Source organism: Perissodus microlepis, chromosome 15 (genome assembly GCF_051167445.1).
Source record: "Perissodus microlepis isolate ML-2025 ecotype Zambia chromosome 15, ASM5116744v1, whole genome shotgun sequence".
NCBI classification, from domain to species: Eukaryota; Metazoa; Chordata; class Actinopteri; order Cichliformes; family Cichlidae; genus Perissodus; species Perissodus microlepis.
The window spans coordinates 12,308,281-12,324,590 of record NC_140475.1 but is presented as its reverse complement, the minus strand read 5'-3'; the positions used below and the strand labels follow the sequence as shown (position 1 = coordinate 12,324,590).

The window sequence follows — 16,310 nt, the reverse complement described above, 5'->3', positions numbered from 1 at the left end:
ACTTCACTGAGCAACTACAAGATCAAATCAGTCAATCCACCCTTTAAATCTCACCTTCTCGGAGTGCTGAAACTGCCTCCAGAAACTCTCATACATTCGTTTGGTGGTCTTCTCAGGACTACACACGATGGTCTTAATATAGATCTTAAAGCTACGGTCCAGGAGCTGGTTGATCTCTCCATAATCATAGTCATCATACCTGAATAAGACATAGCAGTGGTGTTAGTAATGAGGCCACAGAGCTGCCTGACCGTAGTGTAAGAAAAAGCTCAAGTGTCTGACCTGATGCCAAACATGCAGTGTATGTAGTTCCAGATGGCCCTGCGCAGCATGCTGGTGTCCACGTCCTTGTGTGTAGCCATGGTGTTGTAGGTCAGGTTGTAGACCATGTGAAACTTCTCGTCCAGCATTTGTCCGACGTCGGGATAGAGCCGGTTGACCAGAGAGAAGCCATGGTCCTCCCAGCTGTAGTCCTGCAAAAACAATAAAGAAAATAAGTCAGTAACAGTAGCACAGACCACACAGTGTTTTCACCCCACAAATCATGAGTGTTGCGTCTGATGTGCACCTGCGCTCTGAACGTGGGCACTTGCTCCCCTCTCCTGGAGAAGTCCTTGTAGCCATAACTGGGGTCCTCAAAGTGGCGCGAGATGTCTCTCGGGGGGGCTGACTCCTCGTCCTCTGATGTGACCACCAGCATGCTCTCCGTCTTCTCCCTCTCGAAGCGGGTTGCCATCTCCTCCTGGCTGGCTTCCTCGTCGTCGCGGCACTCCTGCAGCTGCTTCATCCTCTCCATCAGCACCTCCACCTCACCGCACATGTCCTTTAAGAATGCATAGTCGGGGTTAACCTCTGAAGTCTTATCACCATTTATCCCTCTGCACAAACACTGCTGTCGCCTACCTGATTGCCGAGCAAATCGTCATGGTGATTAGCGTGACCGTTGCCATTGGCTATATCGCACACGCAGTACTGGCTAAGGGAAGGGGGTCTGAACGTGTGCCCACCGTCGCAGTGGATCTCGGGTGTGATGCCACAGCCGAAAGTGAACGAGGCGAGGGAATGGTAGTGTGTGAGCAGGACCACGGCGTGGATTAGCTCTGCCAGAGACCAGCTGTGCTCCTCGGCCTTCAGAAGACCCTGAGAAGGGGAGGGGGGAAATATGTGAGTGATGAAAGCCAAATAATGACTTCAATATCGCTGACCTTTCAAGCAAGAAGTGGAAAATATGTTTTCATCCTTCAGTTTCAAATTAAAGCCTCTCTCCCATCACGCTCGATCTGCTCTCCTCTCTTGGTCACTACACCTCTACTGCTAAAACCCTCCAATCTGTCCAAATCCTACAGCTGCAGCTATACTCTAGCCTCCACCCATGATCTCAGCTGGTTACGTCAGACTTTTCACATCCACATCCACCCCTGCAGACCCTGCCTGTCTTCTCACCTCAATATGTTCCTTGGTGAGAAGCCACGGTCGGTGGGCCAGGATTTTGTTGAGCTCTCCGAGCTGCTGCAGCTTCTGCGGGGCTTCAAAGAGGCCGTTCAACCACTTGGGATCTCCCCCGACCTGAAGGAAGTCGTTGACGTGCAGGTTGACTAAGTAGGAACACTGGTGTCTGGCTGCTGCCTGCAAGACATGCGAAAAAGCGAGATTTACGACTTCGCACAGAGAGGAAGTCGACCTGGTTTTATTCTGAGAACGTCAGAGGCTGAACCTGGCCATACCATGATGCCGATGTAGTGTCGGTAGTGCAAAGGCAGGGGTCCGTCCATCTGCAGCAGGTAGTGCTGCGTCCGGAGAAAACTCTCCAGGTACTGTGGATGGAAACCCATCACGAGGGAAATGTTATCCAGGCGGCCGAGGGCTGCAAACGCATCCTCAAATATCGATTGAGTCCTGGAGTCCACTTTACTGATTTGGAGAATCTAGTCAAAGAGGACATAAATAAATCAGCTGATTCTTCTCTTAATTTCATATTTGAGGTCTGAAGTGAGGTTACAGTCCGTCTCATACCTCTTTTTCAGGGATAAATCTGCTTGGTCCGTTACCCAGAGGTCTTGGGATCCGTATTCCCAAGTCCTGCAAAACAAGAGAGGGAGAGAGAAACACACAAGGCTTTTAAATCTCAACGCAAAACAGAGCAGATAAACTTCCAGTACCGAGCACCACTTCTCACTTTTGCAGTCACCATTTTTTAACCCCAGCAGTGTGAGAACCCAGAGTGACTTTCTTTAAATGTTTGACACCAGTAAACCTGCAGAGAAATAGTTTAATATCCGAGTTCAGACTGTGGATGGTTCTCGCAACTATTGTCAGTGTCAGGAACAGAATTTACGCTTAAAAGCAAAAAATAAATTGACCCCAATTCACCTTTGATGGGATACCCAACACACAAAGCGCGTCGGTCTGCTCGGATTCAAAGTTAAAAACACAATAGAAACCCTTGCACTGCCTCCTTTATGCCCTGTAACTTTCCGCTGCTTGCCGAGACATGTCTAGCAGCGGACACCGTCCCGCAGCGCACAATAAAGCCAATGAATGAATGACCACTAATTGTACATTAATCGGCAGTGACACTCGTTTTAAAACACGTCAAACTCACAGGTCGACTTCCAGAAACTCAAAATGAGCAAAGAAACCAAACTCCACGGAGGGTTTCTTAGTTCAGATGATCTATAACTCCCGAGTCGTAAACAAGCCCGGACAAAAGGCTGCACTGCAGTTCGTTCTTTAAAGAGGAAAACGTCGCTTTTAAACAAAAAAATTAAACGCCACATAAGCTAGAGAAATCCCGGCTTAGATCACCGGAGCAGGCTCACCGACAGCTGCCTTTCGCTGCCTTTTCTTTTTTTTTTCCCCCCTGTTTCTACCCCCCTCTCGTCTTTCTCTTACCTTCTTGCCCAGCCGCTCACAATGGGTGCATATCTTGAACAAGCCTGTCACCGCAAACGAATGATTTTCCACGTTTTCTGCCGGTGCGACCGCGTGCCTCATCTCGCGTTCTCGCTGCACCTGTGTCGTTTCAGCGGCGTAAAAAAGGCGAAAACATGTAATCTTGATGCCTGTCGCCTCCTCTCTTTGTTCCTCCGGGCACTGGGCACAGCTCTCGGCAGTCAGCTGTTGCAGCAGAATGCGCTCCTCTCTCGCTCATACATTCGGTAAATAAGTCGGGGCTCGCGTGATCGACGCGCTCGGCAACCAATCGCATGAGGAAAACAGCCTCCGGCCAGCCAATGGTAAATCTGGAGGGCGGGGTTAAAGCGCGAAGAGGAGGAGGAGGAGGGGTGCGGGTGAGCTGAGAGACGCCCCCCTCTAAGAAAACATCATCACTTCTCTCTTTTTCTTTTGTTCCCTGCTGCCAATAATTATGATTGCATTTACTGTCATGTATTAAGCTCTGTGTGCCGACTGATACATGCAATCAGTACAGGATGGCTTGAGGCTGAAATCAATACCACCCTGTCGCGCTTATCACATTGCAGGAATGCTTAAAATAGTTCTTGCTGACAAAAATGGAGCTTGGACATGGAGTCTGCGTGGGTTAATCTGGGAGTTTATCTGTGCATTCAGGGAAAACAACAACCACTCAAAGCCAGCTCCAGCATGCACCACCACCTTCCCCGTTGGCTTGTTGCTGTACTGGAGGACGGGGGTGGGGGGGTGTAAGCTGAGCCCCCAGCTCGCCTTGAGTAGTGGAAACAGAAAAAAAAAAAAAGTAGAGGTCCACTGTGCAAAGATCATCGAGATGGATCGGTGCAGGACCTGCTGCAACAACAGCTCTTCAGTTGGTGGTTTTCTACCGCAGCCTATCGCACCACAGATGCTGCCACTTCTCCACCAATCAGGCTGACCGAAGGAGTTCTTTTTTTTTTAAAGCCAGGAGGAAGCAAAGATAAGAAAGGCAGCTCTCTTATGGCTTTGTTTATCCCAGCCGACAATAACACATTCAGTAGAACGGCATATAACTGGTTTATCACATCGCAGTGGTTCACAAAGTCAATGATTACTCAGAGGGATATCACATGAGACGATCAGGAAAACAACTGTACGTGATGCAAACTTTATATTTATACATCTGATTTCATTCACACAGGTTATTTTTATTTTGTTTTAGGTGCAAGATGCAGGGCATTTATATGTGAAAATCTTTATGAGGTAGATGGTTCAGCAGCACATGTGAGTCAAATGTTGTTTCTTCTGGACTGCCAGCAACCACATTACAAAAGCACTAACGCATCCACAAAGTGGCTGCAAAGACACACAGACAGACACACGATATTTCAAGATAACATGTTTCCCAAAGTAAATGGAGCTTTTCTTTTAAGAGATTTCACACAAACTCTTTTCATGGGGAGAAAAGTTCAACAGTGTGCTTTAAGTTTTAAGAATCCATAGAGTTTGACAAGCTTTGTCCTGAAATTGGGTAATCTTTACAGCAACAAGTCATGATTAAATCAGCATTCGGACCGACTCTGGAGGAAGAGCCAACAAAAAAAAACAAGCTAAATTTAGAAAACGATGAGTAAAAAGAGGAAGTCAAGAAAAGGCAAGTCTGACCCTGCACTTGCCAATCAAGAGCCTGCCCTGCCAGTTTGTCAACCCACTGCAAGTCCCCAGTGCCGATAACGCGATAGTACGATGTTCAGCAGGTTCATTGTGTGTACCACGCACCCCCTTCTCCTTCCTCCACCTTCATCACCAACACTACCCACTGCCACCACTAACACCACCTCTGCCAGTCCCTCTCCTGATGCCACAGGGTGGGGTGCAGGGCAGCAGTAAACATGTTCCCAGGGCTGGAGTCAGCACTCCCAGGGCTGCCGGGAGCCCCATGGCTCAGCAAAGCTGCAGAAGAGGCTTGTCAGCGTTCGGGCTGACGACACACCAAACCTTTTCACATAAAAGCGCTTAGGCGCGGGGGTCCGGCCTCGCAGACAAGGCCAAACACTATTGTCAGAGTCCACGCACCGACTACGCAGTAGGCTTTACTGTACTCACATTTAGGGGGGAGGGAGAGTCTCTGTGATTCAGGGAATACTGTACATGCCCCTACCTTGATTAAGGCTATGATTTCTTTGGGTGATAACAAGCTTTATGTTGGGTTTTGTTTAGTCAGTACACAGTCCTGAATTACATAAACAACACACATGCTTTTTAACACAGAGCAGACTCTTCCGAACCACTAAACCTTGTGTGTTTCCTCATTTGTCTTGGGTGTTGACACAATTTAACAAAACCTAACTGAACTGCTCACCTCAATATGTGGCGCCTCTAAGACTTTGTACATTCCCGTGTATCTTCTGAAGCTGATTCAGAACACAGTGTGACAACCAGTGTTGGGTAAGTTACTTTAAATTAGTAACTTAGTTACATTACTAGTTACTTCTATCAAAAGTAACTCAGTTACTTCAAGTTACTCGTTACTTTCAGAGTAACTAGTTACTAGGGAAAGTAACTTTGGTTTTACTCAGAATTCTCTTGTTAATGTGTTGCTTCCGTAACTGGATACCCAGCAAGACTGCCAGTCTTCTAGCTTGTTTACTTGCCACAAGTGCACTGTGCCACCTACCAATAGAAAGGAAAAAATAATGTGCACATTTCCACGAGAGAAATCCCACGCCTGATTCTATCCTAGCCTGCTTTTTACATCCAACACAAAAACTGCAGTCGTGGTGCTTTCGATTGTACTCAGAACTCGGAAATTCTGCCTTCTGAATAGGAAGATGTAGGTAACACCAGACTGAAGATGAGCTGCATACAGAGCTGGACTGGGACAAAAAAATCGTCCCGGGCATTTTGACTAGAGACCGGCCCACCATTATAGGAAATATCATAAAGCCTTTGAATGAAAATAAACACTGTTGTGACAGTGATGTACACTGTTCTGATGGTATATATGTATCAATCTATCAATTGTTTGTTGCAAGACTCAGATAATTATTTTTTTTAAAAGTGAGACATTTTAAATGAGAATAAGAAAGTATTTCCTTGTGCCCCCCTTTCCCTTTTAATGCCCTACATGGACACCTGGCAACACTTTGCTAGACCCGCCCCTGCACAGTTACCAGCTGTCAGCTACTTAGAAAAGGATCCTGGTGTTATTTGTCTCTCAGAAACAGTTCATAACTTCCCTTCAACTCATTCATGTTAACTAAAATGTAAACCTGTTTCTCCATCACAGCTCTGATGATTCAGTAAGGACATCTCCTGGTTTCATCTTCATGTTTCCCTCTCATCACATAACCAAACCGATATCATGACCAGCAGGTTTACAGCTGAGGCTCCAGCAAACATCAGCTGATACTAGAAATTAATATTAAATAAATTCTAACAACAGCTGATCAAGCTTAAAAGTGCAGCTGTTGTTTACCGCGACATCCGCTGGTTTCCTCTTTCTGGCGCAAAGTGGGCGATAAATAAACAAGAGAGAAAAGCCGATCAGCTGATCATTGATCAGTTTCATGATTGAAGTAGAAACAGGAGAGGGGGTGAGAGGATGAGAGAAGAAGAAGCAGCTGTGCAGCGTAAACACAGAATAACTCCAGCTTTGTGCCTTTTTCATTGTAGCTGAAGTCCGGGACAAACTGTTCCTTTTCACCTCAATACGAAACGCGTAATATTTTCTCTGAATACGAGACGATTCCGTTTTTTACGGGACGGTTGGCAACTCTAATAATTAACCTTATGAACAAAATAAAGTTCAACATCAGTAACATAGCACCCACCCAGCTGTATAGAAACTCCGTCATGCTAGCTAGCACGCAGTACGAAAAAGTCAGCATAACGAAAATAAACTCCACCTAAACTTGGTTCATATCTGACCCAGATGGACTGCAGGTTATAACTTCTTACCTGAAGTTCAGTTCACCTGACACTCTCGTACCAGCAGCTGCTTCGGGTCTCTCCTCTTGCCTCCCTTTTCCTTCATCCACCTGCTGGCCTCCACCACTTGCTAATGTTATTGAATCTGTGGAAGCTCCGCGATAGCCACCACACGAAGTAACGAATAACGAGCCTATCTAAATCCCAGTAACGAGTAACGCGTTCCCGGTTTTGGCATAATAACTAGTTACCATGCTCGTTACCACAATAATAACGTAGTTACTGTAACGCGTTACTTAATAACGCGTTAGTCCCAACACTGGTGACAACTAAAAAAAAACCCACACTGCAGGTGTCTCGGGGGAGTGTGAGGACCTACATCTTTAAGCATCTCAGTTATTGGTTTGATGTCAGCGACAGTGACGTTGATTTGCACGCTTTGTTCTTGAATGGCTCACTGCTGCAAGAGAAATAAGGCCACACATCCAATGAACGCTTTAAATTAAACTGAAAGGATTACTAGCTGTTACTGAGCGATTAGCAAGTGACCTTTGAGATTTGGGATGGCCGCTGACCCACTCTGAAGATGTCACTGTGTATATCTGATTGGATCAGGGTTAAGAGAACACTGGAAAGATTAGTTATAACGAAGGGAAAGACTTCTGCAAACAACAGGAATCATCTCATATTTGTTTCAGATACTTATCTGCTTGAGGAAGGGCCTGAACAATGGACAGACTTCCACTAGTTACACTAATGGTAATAAAAAAATATTTCTATGAACTTTCATAGTTAAGGGATGGGAAAAAATTTTTTGTTCATAAATGCCTGTTTACATATTTTAAATGACATAAGACTGTAGGCAGGTACACTTTTTTAAAGCTACTTTGGACCACACAATGACACCTAAAGGTAGCAAGAAAAGAGGTGAGTAAAAAAAAAAAGAAAAAAAAGAAATGTAAACAAATTCAGGTCAGCGTGAGCGATTAGAAATCCGAACACCAAATAAAACCCTGGTTAGCCGCTGGGTCTAAAATGTCATGCAGTCACTCGCCACTAGCAGATGGCACAGAGTTAAACCAGCATGGTTTTACCCAATACAATATTTCTATGTGGCCTGAGTTACAGGCTTAGAACCACACTTGGCCAATACGCAACCACATGCAGTACAGCCATGTGAAAGTTAACCTGTGAGGAAAAAAAGGCAGCTTGATGGCAGGACCGCTAGTCTTAGCCACGCTCGGCAAACCCCTGTGGCATTGTAAACATGCAATGTGTCTCACACACTTTGGTGGAATTTGTCCTTTACATTCCCGATTTCACTGTTTTCTGAATGTTTTCTTACTTTTGGACCAGTCGAATATGGTCAACAACAATACCCAGTTAGGTTGCACCATTTAACTTTTACCCCTTGAAATCCCCACCACTTTTTCCCCATAAAGTTGTCAAAGTGTGCCAAAAAATATCCCCCACACCAATACACCAGCAGCAGCAGCCTGAACTGTTAATTCAAGGCAGAATGGATCTATCCTGTCTCGCTTATGCTAAATTCTAACCGTACTATCTTAATGTTTCTGCAAAAATCAAGACCCATCAGATCAGGCAGCTATTGTCCAATCTTCTATTTTGGTGACTCCATGTCAATTGTAGCTTCGGTTTCCTGTTCTTAGCTGACACACTCAGTGTGGTCTTCTGCTGCTGTAGCCCCTCTGCTTCAAGGTTCAATGCGCAGTTAGGAAACCTTGTTAGTAACACATGGTTATTTCAATTACTACTGCCTTCCCAGCCTCCAAAGCATTCTAGTTATTCTCGTGACATCAACAACACAGTTGTGCACAGATAACTTTCACTGACTGACTATGTTCTCTTTTTCAGTCCATTCTCTTTAAACCTTAGAGATGGATGTGCAGAAAAATCCCAGTAGATCAGTTCATGAAATATTTAGACCAGCTTTAAATCACCTTTCTTCCCCAGTCTAATGCTCATTTTGAACTTCAGCATATCGTCTTGACCATGTCTAAATGCACTGAGTTGTTGCCATGTGATCGGCGGATTAGATATTTGCATTGTGTTGTAGAGGTGTACTTAATTAAGTGTATAAGCAAACTTTAGTAATTTTGCTTTTACTAACATTTTCATGATACCCCTTTTTTGTGGCCAGAGGCTGTTGATCAGAGGGTTACATAAGCTTCCTTTAATGCATGAAACGGGGGCCATCAAAGCTTGTGTGCTTTGTGCATGGGAGCATCAGCTTACACATTTAAGAGAAGGAAGCAAAAAGCTAACAGTGTCGAAGGAATGTATCGAGCCTGTGAAAAAAAGTGGATTATGTTCCACAAAGTTATTTAAATGCTTTTTGAGTCTATTATGCCTCAAAAACAAAACTAAATACAAATGTTTTACAGCTACTTCAACCATACAAAGTGCACTGAAGCATAAAAGAGCACAGAAAAAAATGTGTAAAGTTCAATGACACGGAAGAGTTCAAGGTTTTAAACTGTGATGGCTGTAGAATAGAGTTCACATTTATTAGTTTAAAAGAATGGCAGCTGCTTTCTCAAATGCTCAGAAAGAGCAGCTGTTTTTCAACCTTTTACGAGCACCCAGAAGAATTAACAACAGACTTAAACCAATAAAGAGGTTGATAAAAAGTTCATAAGAATTAAAAACAGAGAGGAAGCGACGCCGGGTGTAAATTCTGCACGTGTGTCTTTCAGCGTTGCGGCTGCCGTGTTTTCTCATGCAGTGAGAAGCGAGGGAACCGCAGAAACTGTGGGGATGTTCAACAAGTGGCAGAAGTCCACCAGACCAGTTCTAACCTGACCTATCAGTGCACAGAGGAGAGAAAGCGGAAAACTCTCAAACACTGACATAAGCCTAGCAACAGGCTTTCACCAATCACAGGGCAGAACAACAGTTTCAGGAACCAATCTTCTCTGCACTCTCTCTCTGCTTCTGTTGTTTCTCTGAAAAAAAAGGAGAGAGAGAGAGAGAGAGAGAGAGAGAGAGAGAGAGAGAGAGAGAGTTCTGCCGAGGTATGAAGTCCTAATCTGGTCTGCTTCACAGAAAACTATTTGGCTTTCTTGTGTATTTGCAAAGTTGTAATTTCTGTCTGTTTGAGTTTCTCTGATAAAAAGTGGCAAAACAAAATGTCTAAAAAGCCTCACACAAAAACCACATGTTTCAAATTAGCCCTGAGGCTCACAACAGCAGTCCTCCTCTCTGAAAAACAACTACAGAAGTTTTTCCATGTAAACACGTCCCTTTGAAAAGCCGTGAAACCTTTAACAGTAAAGGAGAAAAATCGATACCTTTATATACCAAGTTTGGGCACATGCAGACTTTGTGTTAACGTTGTACACAGATAAAGAGGATATTCCTCGTCCCCACTCTTCAAACACAGCTCTAGGGTTATGCCTGTTCATCTTGATGAGCAAAGGGTTACCTGTCCCGCAGGCTGACAGAACTCATGCTAAGTTATCAGAAAGTCTTGATCATAAGCTTCAGAGTCAGCTGTGAGAGCTGATGTTATGTAGTTTAACCATAATTCTCTCTTTGTGTAAAGACTTGTGAGTAAAAGTTGAATCTTTGCGAGAATTAACCGGACCAGAGTAGCCTTTTGGTTCTTTCAGCCACTCCCGGTCCCTTTTCATTCTCCTTTTTTCCCCCTGATCTGTGTATGTTCTGGCAGGCTATCAGAGTGGAGTGGTCTCGCCAAGCCCCTTCTTTCCTGAGAGGAGAGGCGTGCCCCCCCCACTCCAAGACCAGCAGCTCCTGGTCCAGCACACAGCAACACTGGGAGGAAGCAACGTTCCCTGGATTCCATGAAACGCAGAGGAACTGCAGAGGCCTTAGGGAGCACACGGAAAAAAGAAAAACGAAGGGGAAAGAGGTATCTGGGAGTAAAAGTAGCCTTTCTTTTATGGCTTTGTAATGCCAGGCATAAACATGCACATGCACAAATCCCTATGTACAGTGGTCGACAATCCAGGGGAAGAGGTGTTGGCCTGCAACCCGTGTGCACGTGAGGACGAGTGAGTTCCCGGGGATGTTATTTTAACAGGGAGAGGGCAGCTGTCATAATACAACAGGCTCCAAGAGAAAAAGATCCCACAGAAAAACACAGAATACCAAACCCTCCCCTGCTATCTTTAGCATGATAATGACAAAGCCGCCACAAATCAGTAGAAACTTCATATTTTTGCCTCTCTCTCCATTTCTATAATAAAAATCTCAAATGCCCTTTCACATCAATAGGCTTGTTGATGGGGAGTCAAGAGATAACAGTGCAAGTCCAAAGGGCTTTACAAAGTGTGGTAGTGAGTGTGTCTGCAAAATTAAAGGCAAACTTACTTCTAGTACTTATGTTACCCAAAGACTAACAGATGGGGCTCACATGGCTAATCTTATGTTTGCATCAGGACTCCAACAACCCATCAGAAGACAGCACCTCTGGTTTTAATAGTGCTATGTGCCTGCTTGCATGCACAGCTGTTTTTTCCTCTCTCTCTCTCTCTCTCTGTCTGACAAGACCTTGGTTTTGCTGACTGAGCAAGAAATGACTCATCTTACTGGGAAAGCAGCCAAAAAGGTGTTGATCGTCACCCTGTAATCCCTGACAGGCATTGTAAACGGCGAACAAAAGTCCCGACCCTTCACCGGTTTCTGTGGGATAGTCACTCCCCAAAAAAATAAAAAGAAAGCAATATCTTCCTTGGACCTACGCCTGTTATAATGTGAGCCACACAATCAAAAACAACAAAACCTGACAAGCTGGTAAAAAAGAAAAAACTGTTATCACCACCTTGCTCATATAAAACCTGGTGAACTCTTACTTAGATTAAGAAGTACTGTTGGTTATGAGAGGGGCGACCACGGCTAAGTACACCGGTTCAGACACTAATAAAAGTCTGATGTAATAGATCACAGTGGCTACAGCAAAGATTAGAAATGATTGCACTCTGCATTAATCTGCCTCTTCCTTTCACTGCTTTCACTTCTGCCCCTTTCTTTTTCCACCACCTCTCAATCTGTTGCCTTCACCAGGATGTATTTTGATTGCAGCGTTGAAGAGAGGGATGTGATACTGCTGCTCTTTAAGGGTGGAGGAAGTGATATGGCCTAATCGTTACCCTCGAACTGTTTTGGCCGTGTCTTATTACTTCATAAATAGGCAATGAGCTCTGGTACTGAATCGCAGAACAAAACGGCCAGCAGGACATTGAGTGCGACGTCATGGCGATTGCCATATCAATGTTTAATTGTTTATGAAATGTCAGTTTGATTGGTTGGAAACTCAATCACCTTGGCGCCCGTCCTTTTCTGCTGTCGTCACTGACTCAGCATTTCCATTCATTGTAGAGATTATTTTGTGCAGCTGATGGTTGGGCTTGTGAATTCAGATTAAAATAGCATTTATTTCATAATTTCACTTCTTTTGTACATGTAGATTTGTTTTTGAGGCTGATTTACTCCATACTGAATTCACTTTTACATAAAGTTTAACACAGAGCAGCTGAAGTTTTGTGTATTAAGTTATTATAAAGTTATAAAGTTATAATAAAGTTATAATAAACTGTTAATTAGTTATTGTTTCTACACCTGTCGAGCCTTTACTTCACACACAAACGACACACTGCTCTCTGTGACAACCACGAGCATCATCTTGCTCGTGGTTGAAATTGACTTGATCAACAGGCTTTTAAATGTTTCCATCTGACATTATTTTAACCTTCTCGAGGGTACATAGCAACCAGGTGATGCTAATCAAATCCACTTTACTAACCGATCATCAAGAAGTGTCTATAAAAAGCAGGCGCTTTGGCAGTTTGCTGGTCTGGACAATTTAGGCGGGTGTTAGCAAAATGCTGAAGTCTTCCGAGAAGTGGACGTCCCAGCAAATTCATTCCAAGGTCAGACCATGCAATGATCAAAGAAACTCCAAAAAACCTCAAGAGCTACATCTCAGTCTTTACAGGCCTCAGTCATAACAGTCCAATCAGAAAAAGACTGAACAAATATGGCTTGTTTAAAAGGGTCACCAGGAGAAAGCTGCTTCTCTCTAAAAAGAACATGGCAGGTTTCAAAGTTTAACCTAAACAAACCAGAAGATTTCTGGAACAGCGTCCTTTAGACAGACTACACCAAAGTGGAGATGTTTGCCCATAACGCAGTAGCACGTGTGGGGGGGATAAAAAACAAAACAAAACACAGGATGTCAAGCTGTCAAGCATAGTGGTTGTTTTGCTGTTACAGGACCTGGGCTGGGTAGTTATGAGTTGACCATGAACTCTTCTGTATACCAAATTACGCTAGAGTCAAATGTGAGGCCATCTGCACATAAACAATGCTCACAAAGCTCAATGAGCCAAAGCAACGCTATAAGGAGTGGGCCGGAGGTTTTCCACAGTGATGTTCCAGACGGATAAAGTCATACAGAAAATGATCACTTCGAGTTATTGCTACATAAGGTGGTCCCTACAAGATACTGAATCATGGGGTGTACTTAAGTTTTCACAGCACTGCACACGAGTCCTGTGAAACCTCCCTTTTTCACATGACTCTACTTAAAAGGCCGAGGCTGAAACTGAATGTTTCAAGCAAACACACCAGCATCCACATCACATGATCCAAGTAGAACAAAAAAACTGAGTTCTTGTGTTTTGTCGTGCAGAATAAAGCCAGTAAGGTTGAGTATTAAAAGTCTGGCAGGGAGTGAATCTGGACTTTTTTAGATGCAAAAGGCAAACGAAAGGAATGTGATTAAAGGCAAAACAAAACAAAACAAAAGAATATATATATTGGGGTTTTTTTTGTTAAGTGGGATGCAGCATCATAGATGTTTTACCACAATTATGTAGTTTCAAATAAAAACTGGAAATTGATTGAAAATTATGCAAAAATATTTGCATCATTTTCTTTTCCAAGAACTAACTGAGGCAGTCAAAGGTCAACAGAAGGAGCCTGGATGAGTAGAGTTTGCCAACACATCCCTTTGTTTTCACTTCCCTTCACCTTTGATCCTCTCAGTTGTCCCTTACTTTTTGCACAACAGGTTTGACTCCAAACAGGGGGTCTGAGAGGAAGCGCATAAAACACACACACAGTGAAGCCAGCAGACATCATGTGTACAAACACAAGAGAGAAAAGTGATAGTATAAATAAGCAATCATAGGATGTGTTCTCTCCATCATACGTGTTCATTTCCAAGGACTTAAACCGGAGAGTTCCTCAAACATGAAAACTTAAGCACATGATGTGAGATCATGAGTCTGTAGCTTCTGAAACAATGTGAAAAAAATAGCAGGAAATGCTTACAGAAGCACATTTATTTTCTCGGCTGAAATATCTTCATACATCCCACTGCTTGCATAAACACCGCCTACTTAGGCATGCAAGTGTCTTAGTCAAAGTTGAATTAAATCCTAACATGTATTTCAAATAAAGTAGAGTACAGCAGCTTTTGCACCCTGCAAATTAAATCTTTTTACTTCCATGCCTTTCAGCAGACATTTACAAATTGCTTGCAGCTTTTGTAGTTTTGCTTGACTCGAGGGGACAAAGCTTTTCAGTCTGTAGCACCAAGACTCTGGACCAGTTTACCACTCCAGCTCCATTTGGCTGGCTTTTTAAAAACAGTTAAAAGCCTTTTCTGTTTAATCAGGCCTCCTGCTGACATTTTGTTTTTTTGGTTGTTTGGGATTTTTTTTTAAATTCTGCTTTAACAAGATTCTCTGTTGATATTGCATTTTAACTGTTGTTCGGCACTTTGCGGCTGTTAAGTCTGTGAAAATCTAAACTTTACTTATTTAGTCAAAAGCTACATTTCTAAAGACACTTTTATCCCAAATCCTCTATACCTGCTCTTTAGCTTTCCTTAAAAATAAACTGGGTTAATGTGTAGGGTTTACATGAGTTTGCTCTTGGCATTTACAAACTCTCTGTGGACCTCATGAACCCTCACAGAAGTGTGCCTGCATTGTGTGTGTGCGCGTGTGCGGTCCTCTGTCTCATGCCACAGGTAGCATTGGACGTATTTGCTCTGTGGTTAATCAATTACAGGCCCTTGGAGCCGAGAAAAGGACAAAGCAATGGCAGAAAATCTATCATATCATTCCCCTCGTGGTCTCAAGACTGATTCAAATATCTCTCCAACTTTAAAGAGTTACATGAATTAAGATAAGGTGGCTCCTGTCCAGTGTAGCATGCACCGATTGCGTTACTGTGCTGATGAGAAACATGAGTCACTCTGTGAACACATGAACAACTCATTTAAAAAACAAAAAAACTTTTCACTTAAAAAAAAAAAAGAAAAAAAAGTGAGTACTTTTTGTTTTAGTGCCACAAACAAGCATTTAACAAGCGGTTAACCTGCTGGCTGTTATTGTGCAGTTACTGGTCTTACATAAGCCAAACAGGTAGATGCCGTTGGGCCAAAAGTGAGGTTGGGCACTACTCCCACTCATTAGACTAGGACTAACTAACATAATAGAACAGTATAGTGGTTTATTTATCCTGCACAGCTAAAGTCCTGCTTTAGCGGAACTCAGTAAACAATGATGGGATAATAAGAGAAGATAAAACACAAAGAGAAGGCAAATGTTTTCTTAGAAGAGTCTCGAGCTTTCAAACCGTTTTCCTGCTTCACAGTCAAATGTCACATCAGTGCATTTTTGACTAAACAAATGCAGTGTGTAGGGAAAACCCTACGTGTATGGAAAAGCTATTAAAGTTAAAATGCAAATGCATAATAGCATAAAGGGCTGCAAAAATATTTAGCCTTTATAAACGACATCGCTCATCTGTGATGATTGGACGTGGGGTTAACGGGGGCATTCGCAATTAAAGAAAAGACAGAAGGTGGAAAGAGCGAAGAGAGAGGAGTGAGGGAGTGGGTTATTTGACCAGCGTTTGGCGACAAAGCGCCTCGTACATTATCGTGGGTAAGTAAACACCCTGCACCGTCTGGAGTGACATCATTGTCCCAGAGAATCAATAACCAGACACTTCCTGTGCAGCGGGGAAAATCGATGACTCTGTACACTAGATTACCTATCTTTGCCCACTCACCTGAGGAGACACACACACACACACACACACACACACACACACACACACACACACACACACACACACACACACACACACACACACACACAAACTGAACACACACAGTGATGCAGCTCACATACATAGGCACCATTAACAGAAACCACTGTCATAGTTTTCACCAAAGGGAACAGTCTTTGTGCGGCTTCAGTGCAAAGTCAGCCCATTATGGGATTAGTGGCAGCCACAGCACGGTGTAAGCCTACTGTTGGAAGTCTAAAGGGGATAATAGCTCTGCCAAATCAGATTTCTATCAGGTTTCCCCACACAATCACACAGCACACACACACACTCCTAAAAAACCCGGAGTAGCATGGCTCATTCCCAATCCGCAAGATCTCCTTGCTATGCTCAGGAGTATTTGTCAGTTTCTATTCTTG

General features: G+C 43.6%; 1 protein-coding gene across 2 annotated transcripts in view; it reads right to left on the bottom strand.

Annotated features, from left to right (window-relative positions):
- Positions 1–16,310, bottom strand: part of sesn1 (sestrin 1) — a 68,026-nt gene that overhangs the window by 2,906 nt on the left and 48,810 nt on the right. The window contains exons 1-8 of one of the 2 annotated variants that reach the window (XM_084952108.1): positions 2,893–3,151; positions 2,014–2,079; positions 1,725–1,925; positions 1,444–1,626; positions 904–1,140; positions 569–823; positions 283–473; positions 55–199 (exon numbers count right to left, since the gene is read on the bottom strand). In XM_084952108.1, coding sequence (XP_084808234.1) covers positions 55–199; positions 283–473; positions 569–823; positions 904–1,140; positions 1,444–1,626; positions 1,725–1,925; positions 2,014–2,079; positions 2,893–2,994 — 1,380 coding nt within the window. In that variant the 5' untranslated portion in view covers positions 2,995–3,151. Of the gene's footprint in view, positions 1–54; positions 200–282; positions 474–568; positions 824–903; positions 1,141–1,443; positions 1,627–1,724; positions 1,926–2,013; positions 2,080–2,892; positions 3,152–16,310 lie in introns of those variants that run through there. The other variant, XM_084952106.1, reaches the window with a different exon arrangement.